The sequence below is a fragment of the Dromaius novaehollandiae genome, chromosome 1 (assembly GCF_036370855.1).
Source record: "Dromaius novaehollandiae isolate bDroNov1 chromosome 1, bDroNov1.hap1, whole genome shotgun sequence".
Lineage (NCBI taxonomy): Eukaryota > Metazoa > Chordata > Aves > Casuariiformes > Dromaiidae > Dromaius > Dromaius novaehollandiae.
Genome location: NC_088098.1, coordinates 162,249,435 through 162,265,054, shown reverse-complemented (window position 1 = coordinate 162,265,054; position 15,620 = coordinate 162,249,435). Strand labels below are relative to the sequence as shown.

Genomic DNA, 15,620 nt, shown 5'->3' with positions numbered 1-15,620 from the left:
AAAACTCTTAATGTATACATACTCTACAACTGTGCAGTGGATATAATGGTTTCTGTCATATTGTATGAACACATGATAAAAAGAAATATTGTTAACCCATCCATCTGCTCAGCAGGTGAGATCTGGTTAAGTTACTGTCTGCAATGTCTTTACCTAACCTAATTACCCACGAGCAGTAGGTGCCCACAAGTGCTGAGGGAGCTGGCTGATATCATTGCTAGGCCACTCTCAATCATCTTTGAAAGGACGGGTTGATCGAGAGAGGTGCTTGAGGACTGGAAGAAAGCAAATGTCAGTCCAGGCTTCAAAAAGGGCAAGGAGGAGGACCCAGGGAACTACAGGCCAGTCAGCCTCATCTCAGTTCCTGGAAAGGTGATGGAGCAGCTCATCGTAGATACCATTTCCAAGCCCAAACAGCTTCACCTGATTTAGAGCAGTCAGCATGGATTTACAAAGAGGATATCATGCTTAACCTACCTGATAGCCTTCTATGATGGGATGACTGGCTGGGCAGATGAAGGGAGAGCAGGGGATGTTGTCTACCGTGACTTTAGTAGGGCTTTTCACATTGTCTCCCACAACATCCTCATAGGTAAGCTCAGGAACTGCGGGCTAGATGAGTGGTCAGTCAGATGGATTGAAAACTGGCTCAACTGCGAGGCTTAGAGGGTTGTGATCAGTGGCACAAAGTCCAGCTGCAGGCCAGTCACTAGTGGTGTCCCCTGGGGATCAATAGTGGGTCCAGTACTGTTTAACCTCTTCATTAATGACCTAGACGATGGGACCAAGGCCCCCCTCAGCAAGTTTGCAGTTAACACAACACTGGGAGTGACTGATATACCAGAGGGTTGTGTGGCCTTTCAGAAGGACCTCAACAAGTTGAAATGGGCAGAGAATAACTTCATGAAGTTTAACAAAGGGAAGTAAAAAGTCCTGGCCCTGAGAAGTAATAACCCCATGCACCAGGACAGGCTGGGGGCTGACCTGCTGGAGAGCAGCTGTGCAGAGAAGGACCTGGGTGTCCTGGTGAACAACAAGTTGACCACGAGGCAGCAATGTGCCCTGTGTGTCAGGCTTTTCACAGTCTCCCATAACATTGTCATAGGCAAGCTCAGGAAGTGTGGGCTAGATGAGTGGACAGTGAGGTGGATCAAGAACGAGCTGAGCAGCCAAGCTCAGAGGGTTATGCACAGCGGTGGAAAGTCTAGTTGGAGGTCTGTGGCGAGCGGTATCCCCCAGGGGTCAATACTGGGTCCAGTAGTGTTCAACGTACTTATCAGTGACCTGGATGAAGGGACAGAGTGCACCCTCAGCAAGTGTGCTGAGGATACAAAACTGGGAAGAGTGGCTGATACACTAGAGAGCTGTGCTGCCATTCAGAAGGATCTGGACAGGCTGGAGAGATGGTCAGAGAGGGACCTCATTAAGTTCAACAAAGGGAAGTGCAGAGTCCCGCACCTAAGGAGGAATAATCTCATGCACCAGGACAGGCTGGGGGCTGACTTGCTGGAGAACAGCTGTGCAGAGAAGGATCTGGGAGTCCTGGGTGGACAATAAGTTGACCATGAGGCAGCAATGTGCCCTTGTGGCCAAGAAGGCCAGTGGTTTCCTGGGTTGCATTAGGAAGAGCACTGCCAGCAGGTTGAGGGAGGTGATCCTCTCCTTCTATTCAGCCCTGGTGAAGCCACATCTGGAGTGCTGGGTCCAGTTCTGGGCTCCCCAATACAAGACAGACATGGAGCTACTGGAGCGAGTCCAGTGAAGGGCTAGTAAGGTGATGAAGGGACTGGAGCATCTCTCATATGAGGAAAGGCTGAGGGAGCTGGGCCTGTTCAGCCTGGCAAAGAGAAGGCTTGGGGGAATCTTATCAATGTGTATTAATGGAACAGAGTAAAGAAGGTGGAGCTAGACTCTTGCAAGTGGTGCCCAGTGACAGGATGAAAGGCATTGGGCACAAATTTAAATACAGGAAATTCCTTCTGAACATAAGAAAACACTTCTTCGCTGTGAGGGTGGTCAAACATTGGAACAGGTTGCCCAGGCTGTATAGTTTCCATCCTTGGAGATATTCAAAACCCAACTGGACACGGTCTTGTGCAGCAGTGGGGTTGGACCAGATGATCTCCAGAGGTTCCTTCCAACCCAACTATTCTGTGATTCTGTAATTGTGAAGTAAAATGCTCAGGCTTAAATTCTGCAAGATACCCATACCTTTCTCAAGTGAAATATTTTTATTCTATTATTTTAGGGACATGGCTTTATTCAAATGATCTAATCACCATTTCAGCCAGAAACATAGATCTGAATACATTGTTCTTGCAGTCCTAAGTTCTTACTTAAAACTAGGGAGCATGCATTGTTCTGTTTTATTATGCCACTTATTCAAGGCATAGCCATATCTATTTCTGCAATAGCACTTCAGTGATTTAAGAATTACTGCCCCTTAGCTATAATTTTTGAGCTGCCAAAATTCAAAGACAAAAGCACATGATTGGGCCTTGATTTTCAGGAGATATACAGATACACTGTACAGAGATGTACTAATTCTTTCCATGTAATGTACAGCATTGTGGTATTGAGATGGACAGAAGGGTAATCCCTAACATCCCCTCGGTATCATACAGAGCAAAGATGCAGGCCTGCGTGACTTCTCGTCTGCTACAACCCAGACAAAGCAAAGCTGAAGAAATACTCTGCTCAGATCACAGATGCTGGCAGATGTCATGCTCCCCTTACTCACTACCATGAAGAGCAGGAAAGGGCAGAGATGAAGAATTGCTTTCCACCGGCTGTTGCTGAAGGAAGGAGGTGACACCCCTTCTTGCTTTTCCCTTGGGATAGGAGCACAGCGGCAGTGTGCCTCACAAGGCAACGAACTGTGGGAGCGTGACTCCCCGTCAGTGGGCCGGAATGGGAAAGGCCTTGGACCGGCGACGGCCACCTGCCCCCGCCAGCCCGCGGAGGCGAGCACACCGAGGCAGGCCGGCGCCCACGCGGGACCCCCTCCCGCGGGGGACGGCGCCCCACGCCGCGCCCGTCCCGCCCCGCCGCCTCCTTTCCCGCGCCCGGCTCCGTGCGCCACGCGCGCGCGTCGGAAGCGGGGCCGCGGCGCATCACTGGGCGCGGAGGGGAGGCGGGGGCGCCGCGCGAGGAGGCGCCTTGCAATCTCCCGCGCTTTCCCTCCCTGCCCCTCCCCCACCCGCTCTCCAGCTCGGCGTCCCGGCGCGGCCCCGCTCTTCCCTCACCGCCTCACCGCGCCTCTGACCAATCCCGCGGAGACTGTCATGAGCCGCTCGCCAATGGGAGCCTCGTTCGCGGCGTTCCCCCGCCTCCCCCTCCCGCCTCCGGCCTGGAGGCGAACCAATGGGAAAAGGGGAGACAGGCTCCCATTCAGAGACGGGTTTTCAGTCTCTCTCCGCTTCCCCACCACCACACACACACGGCGAGTCATCAGCACGTCATAGTGGAGACAGGCTAATGGGGGGCGAGGCCCCGCGCGTTCGAGCCAATGGGAGCCTCCGACAGCGCCGCGGCCGCGGCTGCGGCCAGCCCTGTGGGGGGGAGCCGGGAGCAGAGCGCGCCACGCGCTCCGCCCTCTTTTCTCTCGCTCGCCGCGAGGCCGGCTTCCCCCCTCCCTCCTCCTCCCCCTCCCCCGCCCTCTCCCCGCCCGGCCGGCCTCGCTCTCTTTTCCTTTCGCAGCAATGGCGGCGACGGCGGAGCAGGAGCAGCAGCAGTTCTACCTTCTCCTGGGCAATCTGCTCAGCCCGGACAATGCGGTCCGCAAGCAGGCCGAGGTAACGGGTCCGCCTCGCCCCGGCCCCGGGCGCCGGGCCGGCCTGTCAGCCCCGCCGCCCCGCGCCGGAGGCAGCAGGGGGGCAGGGAGGCAGTGGGGCCGGCCGAGCCCCACGTGTGAGCTGCGGCACCAGCTGCTGCCGGCCCGGCGCGGGCCTCGCCCCGGCGGGCGTCGCGGCCCCGCGGGGGAGCCGGGCGGTTGCGGCCGTTCCGCCACCCCCTCCCCCATCGCGCACCCGGGGGCGCGAGGCCGTTTCGGCCGTTAGCCCGGGCGCCGGCCGCGCGCGCGCGTGTGAGCGCGAGGGGCCGCGCCGCCCCCCCCGCAGCGGCCCTGTGCGTCCGGTAGCGCCGCCTCGGCCTCGCGGGGGCTGCGCTCCCCCTCCGCCCGTTGCCAGACGGCGCCTGGGCCGGCTCCGCCCGGGCCGGCCGGCGTGACGGAGCGCGGCGGCAAGGGGCCCGGCCGCGGCGGGGAGAAGGGAGGTCAGGGCGGGCAGCCCCGGGGCTGCGGCGTTTGGGGGGGCCCAGGGGCGGCCGCGCTTGTGGCCTGGCGCCTGCAGAGCGGTTCCCGCAGAGGGTCGGCGGCCGCCGGGCTGGGGCAGGAGCAGGGCTGCCACCGCGCAGCTAGGCTTTTCCCCTCGGCGTGCCCCGCGCGCTCAAGTGTCTCGTCAGCCGGGAAATATTTCGCTAAAAAGAAGCGTTCGCGACACGTCGAGTTTCTCTGTTATCAGCAGAAACTTTTTCAGATGTGTCATTTCAGCTAGAGTTCTTTGTGGTGGCTAAGCCACGTTAATGCTTTCTCTCTGTCATGCCTGAGACTCCATTGTCAAGCTTGGTGGGGAATCTCTGCCATTGAATTCAGTGCCAGCGCCTAGGTTTAGCGTGAGTCCCCACTGCATGGCTGCGTTGGGTCTTTTATTGCTCGCATCACTTCGGCGGTCAGCAGAGTTCAGCACATTGTTTGGCGGAGAATAAAAAGAATCGTTGTCCCCGATGCTGTAGTGAAAAGCCTCAAAATATAATTTGGGAATGAGGAGGAGGGGAGAGGTGCATTATATGAAGCCAGCGAAGTTCAATATTGATCACTACAAACAATTTCTCGAGAAGCAGCAAGCACTATTTTGATAATACTGAACATGGGATGAAGATCCTGTAGCCATTCCATGGGATCTAAATTTCTTTTGATTCCAAGTGCCTGTGGGTAACATGAAAAAGTCTCACAGGTTTTTGAACTTTAATAAAAATGTGACAGCTGCTAGCTTATGATACATTAGATAAACCAAAGCTGAAGCAGCAGAAAACTATGTCATAATGTCTTGTGAAATAAAACGTGTTTTGGGGAAAGAAGTCCAAGACTTAGGTTGGAATGACTAGCATATTCTGTTTAAAAAAAATTGCATGGAACTAAGTTGGAAATTATTAGGCGTTTATAGATATGTATGCGGTATAGTCAGTCAAAATAAGAAATCTTTGTTGTTGTGATAGAATACCAAGCTTTTCAAGTCCATTGGTTTTGTACACAAATACAATCTTTTGCTTAAATATGCTGAATTTGAGATTGGTTTCTGCATATTCCCCAGGTGTATTGGAAGTATTTTCATGGCTTAGGATCATTCAGATTGGAAGGGATCTCAGGAGGTCTCTAGTCCAATCTCCTGATGAAAGAGTCAGCTCTGAGGTCAAACCAGGTTGTTCAGGGCATTATGCAGTCTGGTCCTGAAAACCTCCAAGGATGGAGACTGCACAAGCTCTCTGGGCAATCTGTTTTGCTGTTTGACTGTCTGCTTTGTGAGAACATTTCTCTCATATGCAGTCTGAACCTTCACTTTATGCCTGTTGTCTCTCATTCTCCCTCCATGCACTAGTGTGAAGAGCCTGCCTTCACCTTCTTGATGGTGGTTTAATGTTCTTGTACTTAGAAAAACAAATATGTGTCTCTACAGTGTCGATAGATTGATTTTTGTTAAGCTACTTGAAAATTAGTCTGTTTCTTGAAGTAGGACTTTCTTTGGATAAAAGGGAAGTATCTTTGGCCTTTAGAATATCTGCTTACTAAAATCATACAGGACTCTTGTAATTGACCTTAAACATCTGCATAGTTCAAGCTTTTTTTTTTTTTTTAAGTGTACTTATCATTGGAAAGCAATATTTAATGCTTTAGGGATTCAGATAACTGATGAAAAATTGAATAGCAAGTTTTCATTTTTGTCCAATGAACAACAGTGAGAATGAGAAATAGATGGACTGGGAACTGAAGGAAATGGACTGTTTCTGATAGGTCTGTTCATTGAATTTAGGATGAGGGGTGTGTAAAAGATTACACTTGAGATGGAGATGTGAAGTCACTTTTTTTTTTTTTTTTTTTGGTGGTCTAGGGCTTGGGGAAGGCTTAAAAAAGCTTTAAAAAGGTGGAAGATCTGATCACCTCAAAAGCCTTCTTTTTTATTTAAATATTTGTTTATATACATCCAGGTATGTGCTAGTACTCCCATGACTGATTCTGATCAGCTTGCTGAAATCTAGTTCATTCATTTCATCTCTTATTAAAAATTATTGGAATGTTGTCCATTGACTATAAACCAAACCCCGTATTTATCTTATTTGTATCTCTGTCTTTAGATGGAGATAATTGCTTCTATTTGCTTTGTTTTGTTGGATTTATGGTTATCTTTTATTTTTATATTTATTTATTTATTTATCAGCTTTTGGACAGAGTAGATACATGTGTTCTGAAAGTTAGTAATACCATATAAGAAATTCTTACCTACAAATATGGTAGCTGCTGTTAAGCAGCTTTAGTTTATGATTTAGGAACCTGTCTAAGAGAGCGCCATGAGAGCATTGCGATATCCAGGATACAGGCTTAGGGTCTAGCCAAGGCTTGTGGTAAGATGGGAAGAGGCAGCAGAGGAGTCCAACACCAGCACAGGGGAAGGTCCTGTTTTTGGCCGTGCATTCTTCTTGCCTAGCTTGTACTGATGCCCTGGTGCACTCCAGCCTCCTCTGAGTAATTTACTGAATTGACAGAATTATCCCATTGAAAAACTAGATAGCTTGCTGCCATCTCTAGTGGGTTAAAGTAGCTCAGAAAGGATTTCATGAATCTCAGAATTCACATGAGAGAAGCTACCTGTTAGTGATTCAACTGCCTGTGAAAGCACAGCTTCAACTCCACACTGGACTTGTGTTCAGGGAATGTTCTTTTTTTCTGTAGTTCTCTTTAGATTATACTTGTAAATAATAATGCAGTATAGACAAGTTCATGGAAATGGCTAATTTGTGTAGACTTTCCATTATGAGCCTAAACCTCATTTAAATTTTCAAACTTCATGGTACAACTGGATTAAACACAGAGGTTCACAGGGAGTCATTAATTGTGATTGTATATTAGCATCTAGAGAGAGTATGAAGTGAGAAGTGACTCCAGGAATGAGGCCTACTAGGAAATAGATAAAGAAAGGGGAAGAATGTGGGTGTCTTGTATTAAACGTGTGATGAAGAAACTGTACTTCACAAAAATAGCATATGTATAATGTCAAGGTGCTGTAAGGTTGACTGTAAGGAACTTGCTGGAGTCCTTGGTAAGAGCTGGTCTGGTGCAAAGTAAGCAGACAGGGAACTGAAGGAAATGAATCTGGACAGTGTGTAGTAAGTTTATGCACTGAGTTCAGGATGGAGGAGTGAATGTTTGGAAAGGGTCGAGTAATTTATCTTAAGGATAAATTTGTCCATACAAAATAATGCTTTTAAAATTAAAGGTAGAGAATTTTTTCTGAATATTTGTGTGGTTGCTTTTTAGCAGGTAATTAGACTGAGTATATTCAAAATAATAATTTCTCTCCTCTGAAATTGTTTAAAGATGCTCATATGTACTGTGTTTCTGACAATAAAAGTTATCTTGTGTTCTCAATCTAATTTCTAACTAGCGATCTAACTAAAAAAGCCATAGTGCTTAAGAGATGTGTGCCTGAAGCACATAAGACGATCTAATTACGCTTTTCATGAAAGCTTACTTTTTATTAAGAGGATTTCCCAAGAGGGTAGACAAAATAGTCTCTCTTTCTGACAAATGATACTTTAAGAAAAATGTGTGTTATGTATGTGTTGTATTTCTTAGATCATCTCTTAAGCAGCCAATAGTAACATTGGAATAATCCACATATGGCAGGTCTTTCTATGTAATTGAGACTTTATTCATGATTTTAAAATAAGTCAGAAAATTTTATTTTCATAGGTGTAGATGTTTTTGAGATGCTATTTTCTATTAACTGCATGGATACTGAATTTAGGCTGCTTAAAAAGAAAAGGCACTTTATATTAATGCTTAACACATGCTTTTTAGTAATTGTTTTCAATAACCTGCATCTTTTTTTATGCAGGAGACATATGAAAATATTCCAGGTCAATCTAAGATCACATTCCTCCTACAAGCAATCAGGAATACTGCTGCTGCTGAGGAGGTATGTCTCAAGAATCTTCTAATTCTGCAGATTTTCAAGGAAACTTGGAGTAAGGGGGAAAGACGTTAGTGCTTATCATTTTGGGAGAAATGAATGAATCGAGCATCTAATTACTTGTAGAGGGACCGCTTACCTAATTTTTTGCATGTCAAGTTCACTTGAACAAACTTTTTGTTGTAGGATATTAAGTTTCAAATGCAGTCTTTCATAAGTGACTGCTTAGACCTGTGTTGTTTTCCAGCTGTATGCTTTAACGAATGGATTCTTTGCTTAAAATGTATAATTAGTACATGACTGTTACTGTGATGTTCCTTGAAATAACAGCTAGGAAATGCCTTCCATTTTGAGTTACTGTGCCTATATGTGTTAAACTTTGCTTATGTATTGTCTGAAACTTCTTGTGCTTTTTAAATCAGAAACAAAGTTTCTGAAAGGTTGATACGTTTTAATCTAATTACTTCCAGGGTGACTGTAGGGACTGGGGAGTTGTGGTAGGAGTTGTTTTACCTGTCTTATTCAAATGCTTTTTATTTTGTCCTATTCGTGGGAGGGTACATTCATCAGATCATCTAGCACTGTCATAGAATGAATGGATAGCAGTCTCAGTGCTATGTAAAAATTGTTTCTGTGACAGTATGGAAACAGTGCCTTTTGGATATCCCTCAATTTGTGTAAAGGCTTGCACACTTTAGTGACTCAGGAATGGTATTTCTTGGTAAGATTCAATATTGTTTTGGATTTGCTTGGATATGCACAGTGAAGAACTCTGTGATGTTTTGAAAGCTTGATAGTCAAAGGCTTTTACTTTTCAAATCTGGAGTTTTACTGAACAACAGAAGGACATAGCATTTAGAATTTCTGAAGAATATCGTAAGGAGAGAATAACAGCATTGCTCCTCTCTGGATAGATTGCATTTAGATTAGAGGTAGACACTATTTGTGCTTTTTGGTGCTTAGTAAGTATCAGCTTAATATCGATGCTTATCTACCTACAGAACCATGTTCTTCTGACAGAATCCTTCAATACTATGCTAGTAACTGATTGCGTAAGAGCTGAGGGTTAGTAGTCTTTCCTCTTGCCCCTCTGAAATGTTTCTAATGATAGAAAGCTGAAGAACAGTCTCTCCTATATTTAACTTTTCCACAAAAAATAAGATCTATTGGTGCCTCTTTTTCTTCACAAGATAATATTGTGCCTTTAGAAGTCATGCTTGCATGAATGTGCTTCTGTTTGGTTTTGAACACAGTTGATAAGTCTGATCTGACAATTAAAGTCATGCTTATGTTCTTCATGCTTTTATTGATTTTTTTTTTCCGCTCCCTTTACACCAATAAAGCAAATAGCCCAGAATCTAAAATTTTTCAAAATCTTTCTTAAGACTCAGACTGTGATTTGCTCAATTGCACAGAAACTTTTCTCACCTGTGCAAATTACTCTTTCCGAAGTTGTCAAAAATTAACATTTGTAGAATACTTTGCCAATCTAATTCCACCAGTGGGTGGTTTAAAGAAGGGCTTAAATGGTTGCTTACAGCTTAAGTAGACATTAGATGCTGGACTCAAAAGAAAAAAGAAAAGATTAAAAAGTATCCACAGACATACTCTCTTTGCCAAAAATTCAGCAAATACCCACTAGCCTGATTGTGGAGACATCACCAAGCTTGATCTAAATGTTTCGTATAAAAGTGCAGGGAAGCATTCTGCACATGCTTAGAATGGTTCTGGTCTGAACAGCTAGGCACTTAGTTTCTGCTGTGTTTTATGCAGCTCCAAGAGCTGGGCGGAACAGTGCCACCAGTGGGTAGGGCTTTGGGTCTGGTATATGTCCCCTGAACACATCTAGTGCACTGGCACCACTGAATTCAGGCTGCAGGAAGAGGTCCTAGAACTGTGTGCTGCTTAAAGATCCTTTTCCCAGATTTTGGCAAAGTCGGGTTCAAAGCGCTGTTCAGCCTGAGGCCTATGTATTACTTTATCCCCCTCCCTTGGACAGAACTGGATTACAGACAAGGCTGGAGAAAATATTCCATCCTGTTTGCTGGAGCTGGGCTGCTGTATAGTAGAGAATGCAAGATTTGTAGGACTAACGGGACTGCAGTTGATAGGAATTCTGACTGCAACGCAGTAATTTTAACATTTAAATGGAGAAGCAGGGTTCAGGTCCTGCTCCCAGGACTACTTACATTTGATACTTAAAAAGTCATTAAATCAGAACAGAAATACCTGTTTTAGAAAACTGTCTGTGTAATTTAGGTTTTCTCATAACCAAATGACTAACTGTTGAAATAATTGCCTCTTCCCTCTGTTTTAGCTTCATACTTTTCTGATAGAAGAGTGACATGGGTCCTAGAGAAGTGGAGGGAAGCGCCCAGCTTAGCAGTTAAAACAGTTCTCTGCCAGATGAGTTGCAAGTTTGTACACCTCAGGCTAAGGAGGGAATTGAACCCAGGTCTCCCACTTCCTGAGCAAGTACTTTGTTATGTAGTTAGGACTCTACTTCTTATTCTGTACCTGCATTTTAAAGAGTTGTACAGAAAGTTGATATGTAGTCAAGGTTTATTTGATGGTGTTTATTCTCAAGATAGGTTTTGGGCTTAATCCTGATGGCTTAGAGGTTGTTCCTTTGCAGTTCTGATTAACTGCCTCAATCTTAGAGAGGAACAGAAGTTTTGCATATTCTCCTCTTTGGGTTTTTTGTGTGTTTTTTGTTTTGTTTTTTCTTACTGGTTAACTCTAGATTGGCAATTTTCAATTGTGCCCTTATTTACATACCTACCATTGGTAAAATCTTAGAACATCTTTTTTAAAGTACTTTAGATTCTATTAATAAAAAGCAATGCATTTAAAAATTGAGTATTGTGACTATTTACTCTCTATGTTAATACCTTTGACATTCCCATCGTTATTATGTGCACACCTTGGTAACTTAGATACGCAGAAAAATCCAGTTCTAGAAAAGAAATCTGCTCTTTTTCCTTCATTGTTAGATAGAAGTTCTCTTTTTGGAGCATGCAATGTAGTATATTCTTTTTGTTCTTATCGAAAGCTCTAGCTGATAAGTTGCAGGATTTTAAAATACTTGTTCGGATTCCTGTCTTGTAATACTTTATATAAAAGGAGCCTTTGGTGTGCGTTAAAAAACACTTGCTTTCTTAAAGCAGAAGAAACAGAGTCCCAGAGAGGCCATTAATCCAGCTATGTTCATCATAATTAATTTGACAATAGTAATTTTCCTCTACAGATAGATATTTGCTGAGGCAAATTTGCCATTTATGATTAGAAGCAATTGCTTCTCTCACTCCTTTGGATATTTGAATTTGCTTTAGGGAATTTGTAATTTTTTTCTAACCTTGCAATAATAACCAGGAGCCAATTCATTCCATGCAGATCCTGTTGCTTGTATTTTACTTTGCAATCAGTCTGTATTTGTCAGTTTTCTAATATTTTAAACTGAATTTTAGAGAGGTGAGAATTCTTATCTTTGAGACTACATGTTTCATGAAAATAAGCTCTACTCCTTATTTGGCCACCTATTAGTATTCCAGTAAAGGAACAAATATAATGTGAGTTCAGTCATTATCAGAAATCAGAGAATATGCACAGAAATATTATGATGCCCTGAGTATGGAAAAACATTGAATCAGAGTTTGTGCTGTGTTTAATCCCAGCAGATTCACTCACCAGCCCGGGCTTCCGCTATGTAAATTCACCCTGATGATGAATAGAAATTTAATCTTTAACAGTTTCTGTGCTTCTTGGGAGGGGAGAAGGAGAGATTGTTATATTGTAGTAGTACTGCAAAAAGATTTTGGCTAAGCTGTAAGTGGGATTCTCAGGGTAGTGGGGAAAGAATCTGTTTTCTTATAATTCCCAAGTTGCGCTTTTGCTAGAGGACCCTGTCTTATGATGGGAGCTGCAGGGCATAGATGGGTGCTGTGACCCTCTTTGTTCACCTTCTGACTTCCTCAGATCTTCTAAATCTGCATATATGGTGGCTTCAGTTTACAAAAGCTGAAGAGGAGGAGAGAGGAGACGAGGAAGGACATGGTGTAGAGTCCAAGTCCAGTCCTTCCTTTTTGCTGGTGTAGAGGCACTGTGCAGTACCCTTCTGGCTACACTGAAGACAGCTAGGTGGATTGGATGAAAGCACAGTGAGTCTGGAGATTGCAGAACAGCAAGAATAGTATCTTGGATGATGTTTTATGAACACCTAATTTTTTTACAGGCTGCTTCTGAGGATGTGGCATTGCTGCAATGTCTGGATCCCTTGTCTTTAGGTTGTACTGTAGTGGAATAGTTGAGGGAGGTCTTCTGGAAATCAGATGGCATTGGTTCTGCTGCTCATTGAATGTTTTTGAAATTCCGAATGCTGTTGTAAATTAAATTATTTTTCATCTAAGTATGCACTAAATTAAGACTAAGGAAAGAAATTGAGAGCATGTTGCATTGGAATTCAAGTAAGAGGGAGTGTTCTATTTGAAATTTGAAACCAATGTATTAATTTTTGAGTGCATGCACATTTTGCTATGTGTATTAAACTTCAGAAGTTTGGGGGTTATTTTTAGTTACTGTTTGCCTTTCTGGAACCACTGGTTAGTGAACAACTTTCTTGAGTTATTCAGTGCGCTTGATGTGTCTTCTTGCATTTACTGCAGATTTTGTTTTTATTTTGAGTTACTGAGCTGCACTTCTTGCTTCTATTGCTTGTATAATTATAAATAAATGTAAATAATTAAGTCATATTCTCATAGAATTGCTGCATGCAAGCAGGGACCACAGAAGACTGTAATATTTAGTATTTGAGGTTCCTATGCCCAACTTAAATTTAAAGGAAAAGCACTTAATCATACATCTCCAAAAGGTTGAAAGTTGTGTGTGGTTTTATTGGGTTTTTTTTTGTTTTTTAAATTCACTATACTTTTTTTTTGCCAAAGTATTACTCTCTATGTTCCAAATTCTTAGAGGTAAATTTGGTTGTTTGAGAATGGGAATGAGGGTTTACTGTTTAACTGTCTGGCAAAGTTTTCTCATTAAGTCACTTGTTAATCCAAAAAAATTGCTTGAATTGTAGTTAACTTAGCAGGCCCTTTCAAATAGGAAAAAAAAAAAAGTGTGTTTTAAACATCTTTCAGTAATGTGTCTAAGTCCTTAACTACTTACAAAATGCTGCATCCAAGATTCAAGAAGAAACAATACTTCAGTGAATTCATGATTATTTCTTTGAATATTTTAATAGTTGTGATATTAAAGAAACATCAACTTAAAATCATGTTTCTGACAATGTTTTTACCTACTATCAGAATTGTCATCTATTACTTGATGTATTTATTCACTTACCAAAAAAGCCTACACAGTAAAAATTGAGCATTTGGAAGTATGATGTCAGTCATATGTCATATTCATAAGAGCACAGTTATTCTTTTTCAATGCAGTTTAGAGGCAGACATTACAGAATACAGGAAAAGATTCGAAGCCACAAATGCATGGGAACTCTCAAGGCAGCATAGGTACCAAATGCCTGGTGCTTTTAGTTGATTTGGTTGGTGAGGAGAACGCTATCTAAATGGCATTGTTCCTTTTCTAAGATCAAGTGGTTTATAGAGCATTACAGTTACCCATAGAAATAGGAGTTACCTCTTGTTTCTCACAGTTTTCCATCAAAATATTTTAACGTCTGTGATGTCTTATTTAATAGGCTAGACAAATGGCAGCTGTCCTTCTACGACGTCTTTTGTCTTCTGCTTTTGAAGAAGTTTATCCAGCTCTCTCACCTGATGATCAGACCTCTATCAAAAGTGGACTGCTGTTGATTATTCAGTTGGAAACACAGTCCAGTATGAGGAAAAAAATCTGTGACATTGTTGCTGAGTTGGCGAGGAACTTAATAGGTACTTTATATATGCTGATATCATGGCACAAAGTTTATGTATTGATAATAGTTGTATTTTTATCTCTTGCTCTCTAGTCTTGTGTAGACTTTATTATATACATGACCTATTAACTGATGTCAGCTATCAGGGTATAAAATGGAATTTAGTGTTTGTTTACATTATCCTTGGTCAGATAAGATTCTTTAACACTGTTTTTTAAATTGTTTGATTTTAGGTGAGATTGTATAAAAATTTTTAGAAATTCAATTTCATTTAATTTCTAGTAAAAGTTATACTGAATGTCCATATCAGTTACTATTTCAAATACTGTTATGTGACAGTAAATAGTTATCTTATATTCATGATTTGTTCCTCAGTGTCTTTAGGTTTACTCTTCTTACATTTCAGGCAAATCTTATACTGTGACCTGGATGCATCTTCAGTTTACTTGCTTGGAAATTTAAGAAATAGGGATGACAGGCTGCCCTGCATAATTAAGATCTAACCATCCTAAAATTTGCTTATCCTAAAAACTTTGTCGTATTTAATCTAGATGAAGATGGCAACAACCAGTGGCCAGAAGTTCTGAAATTCTTATTTGACTCTGTCAGCTCTCAGAATGTGGGACTGCGTGAAGCTGCTTTACATATTTTCTGGTAAGCTTCCAGACTTTGCTATGTTTTCACAGGTTAGCCAAATCATTTCTGTAAAAATGTAAGAAACATTGTCACAATTTACTTAAGTAATCATATATTTCATTTAATCTGTTGTATTGTGGTTTACCTGATCTTACATGTGCAATTACTATCTGTAGCTAAAACAATGGAGCTTATTGTTTAATGGACCTATATTAGTGTAACTTAAGGTTAAACTAATGTGAATTTGTATTCATGTTTTGGTCTTTTTCTTTTCCTTAGGAATTTTCCTGGGATTTTTGGGAATCAGCAGCAACATTATTTGGAGGTCATTAAACGGATGTTAGTTCAGTGTATGCAAGATCAAGAGCATCCATCAGTAAGATACTTATTTTCCTCTCTTTTTTTCCTCTTGAGGAGAGAAACAGTGCAGTAGTCTCAAACATCAGGGTTGCAACATAAATACTAACCAGAGAATTGTCTGTTGCCTGGAATCTGAAATTGAGGGAGTTTGAACTATGCCTACTGCAAAAGAGAAGGGTCAAACCTTTTTGTGGTCCTAGGGCTAAGCGATACTGAGTGGCTCACATCTGCACTGCTTAGGCCTGGCCTCTTCCCAAGCAGTCCTGCTAGGAGAAATCTAGTGGCCCAAAGCAGAGCCAGGGGGTTTAGCCAGCAGTGTGGAAGGTCAGGAACTCCATGCTTAAGCTCACTTTCTGGCTCTCTTGTTTAACAGTGCGGATATGTTCTATGTGTCCCAAAAGTGTGGATATATGACAGCCGCTTGAACTACTGTGCATGCATACTTTGCTGTATAGGCATGTAGCAAGTCTTGCTTTTCTAAAAGGCTTCAGGATCACTGGTTT

At 42.8% G+C, this 15,620-nt stretch overlaps 1 protein-coding gene across 1 annotated transcript in view; it reads left to right on the top strand.

Moving 5' to 3' along the window:
- The first annotated feature begins 3,642 nt into the window (after positions 1-3,642).
- IPO5 (importin 5) overlaps positions 3,643-15,620 on the top strand; it is a 46,256-nt gene continuing 34,278 nt past the window's right edge. Inside the window, exons 1-5 of the mRNA XM_026119415.2 lie at positions 3,643-3,794; positions 8,169-8,249; positions 13,945-14,137; positions 14,673-14,775; positions 15,037-15,133. Coding sequence (XP_025975200.2) covers positions 3,702-3,794; positions 8,169-8,249; positions 13,945-14,137; positions 14,673-14,775; positions 15,037-15,133 — 567 coding nt within the window. The 5' untranslated portion in view covers positions 3,643-3,701. The remainder of the gene's footprint in view (positions 3,795-8,168; positions 8,250-13,944; positions 14,138-14,672; positions 14,776-15,036; positions 15,134-15,620) is intronic.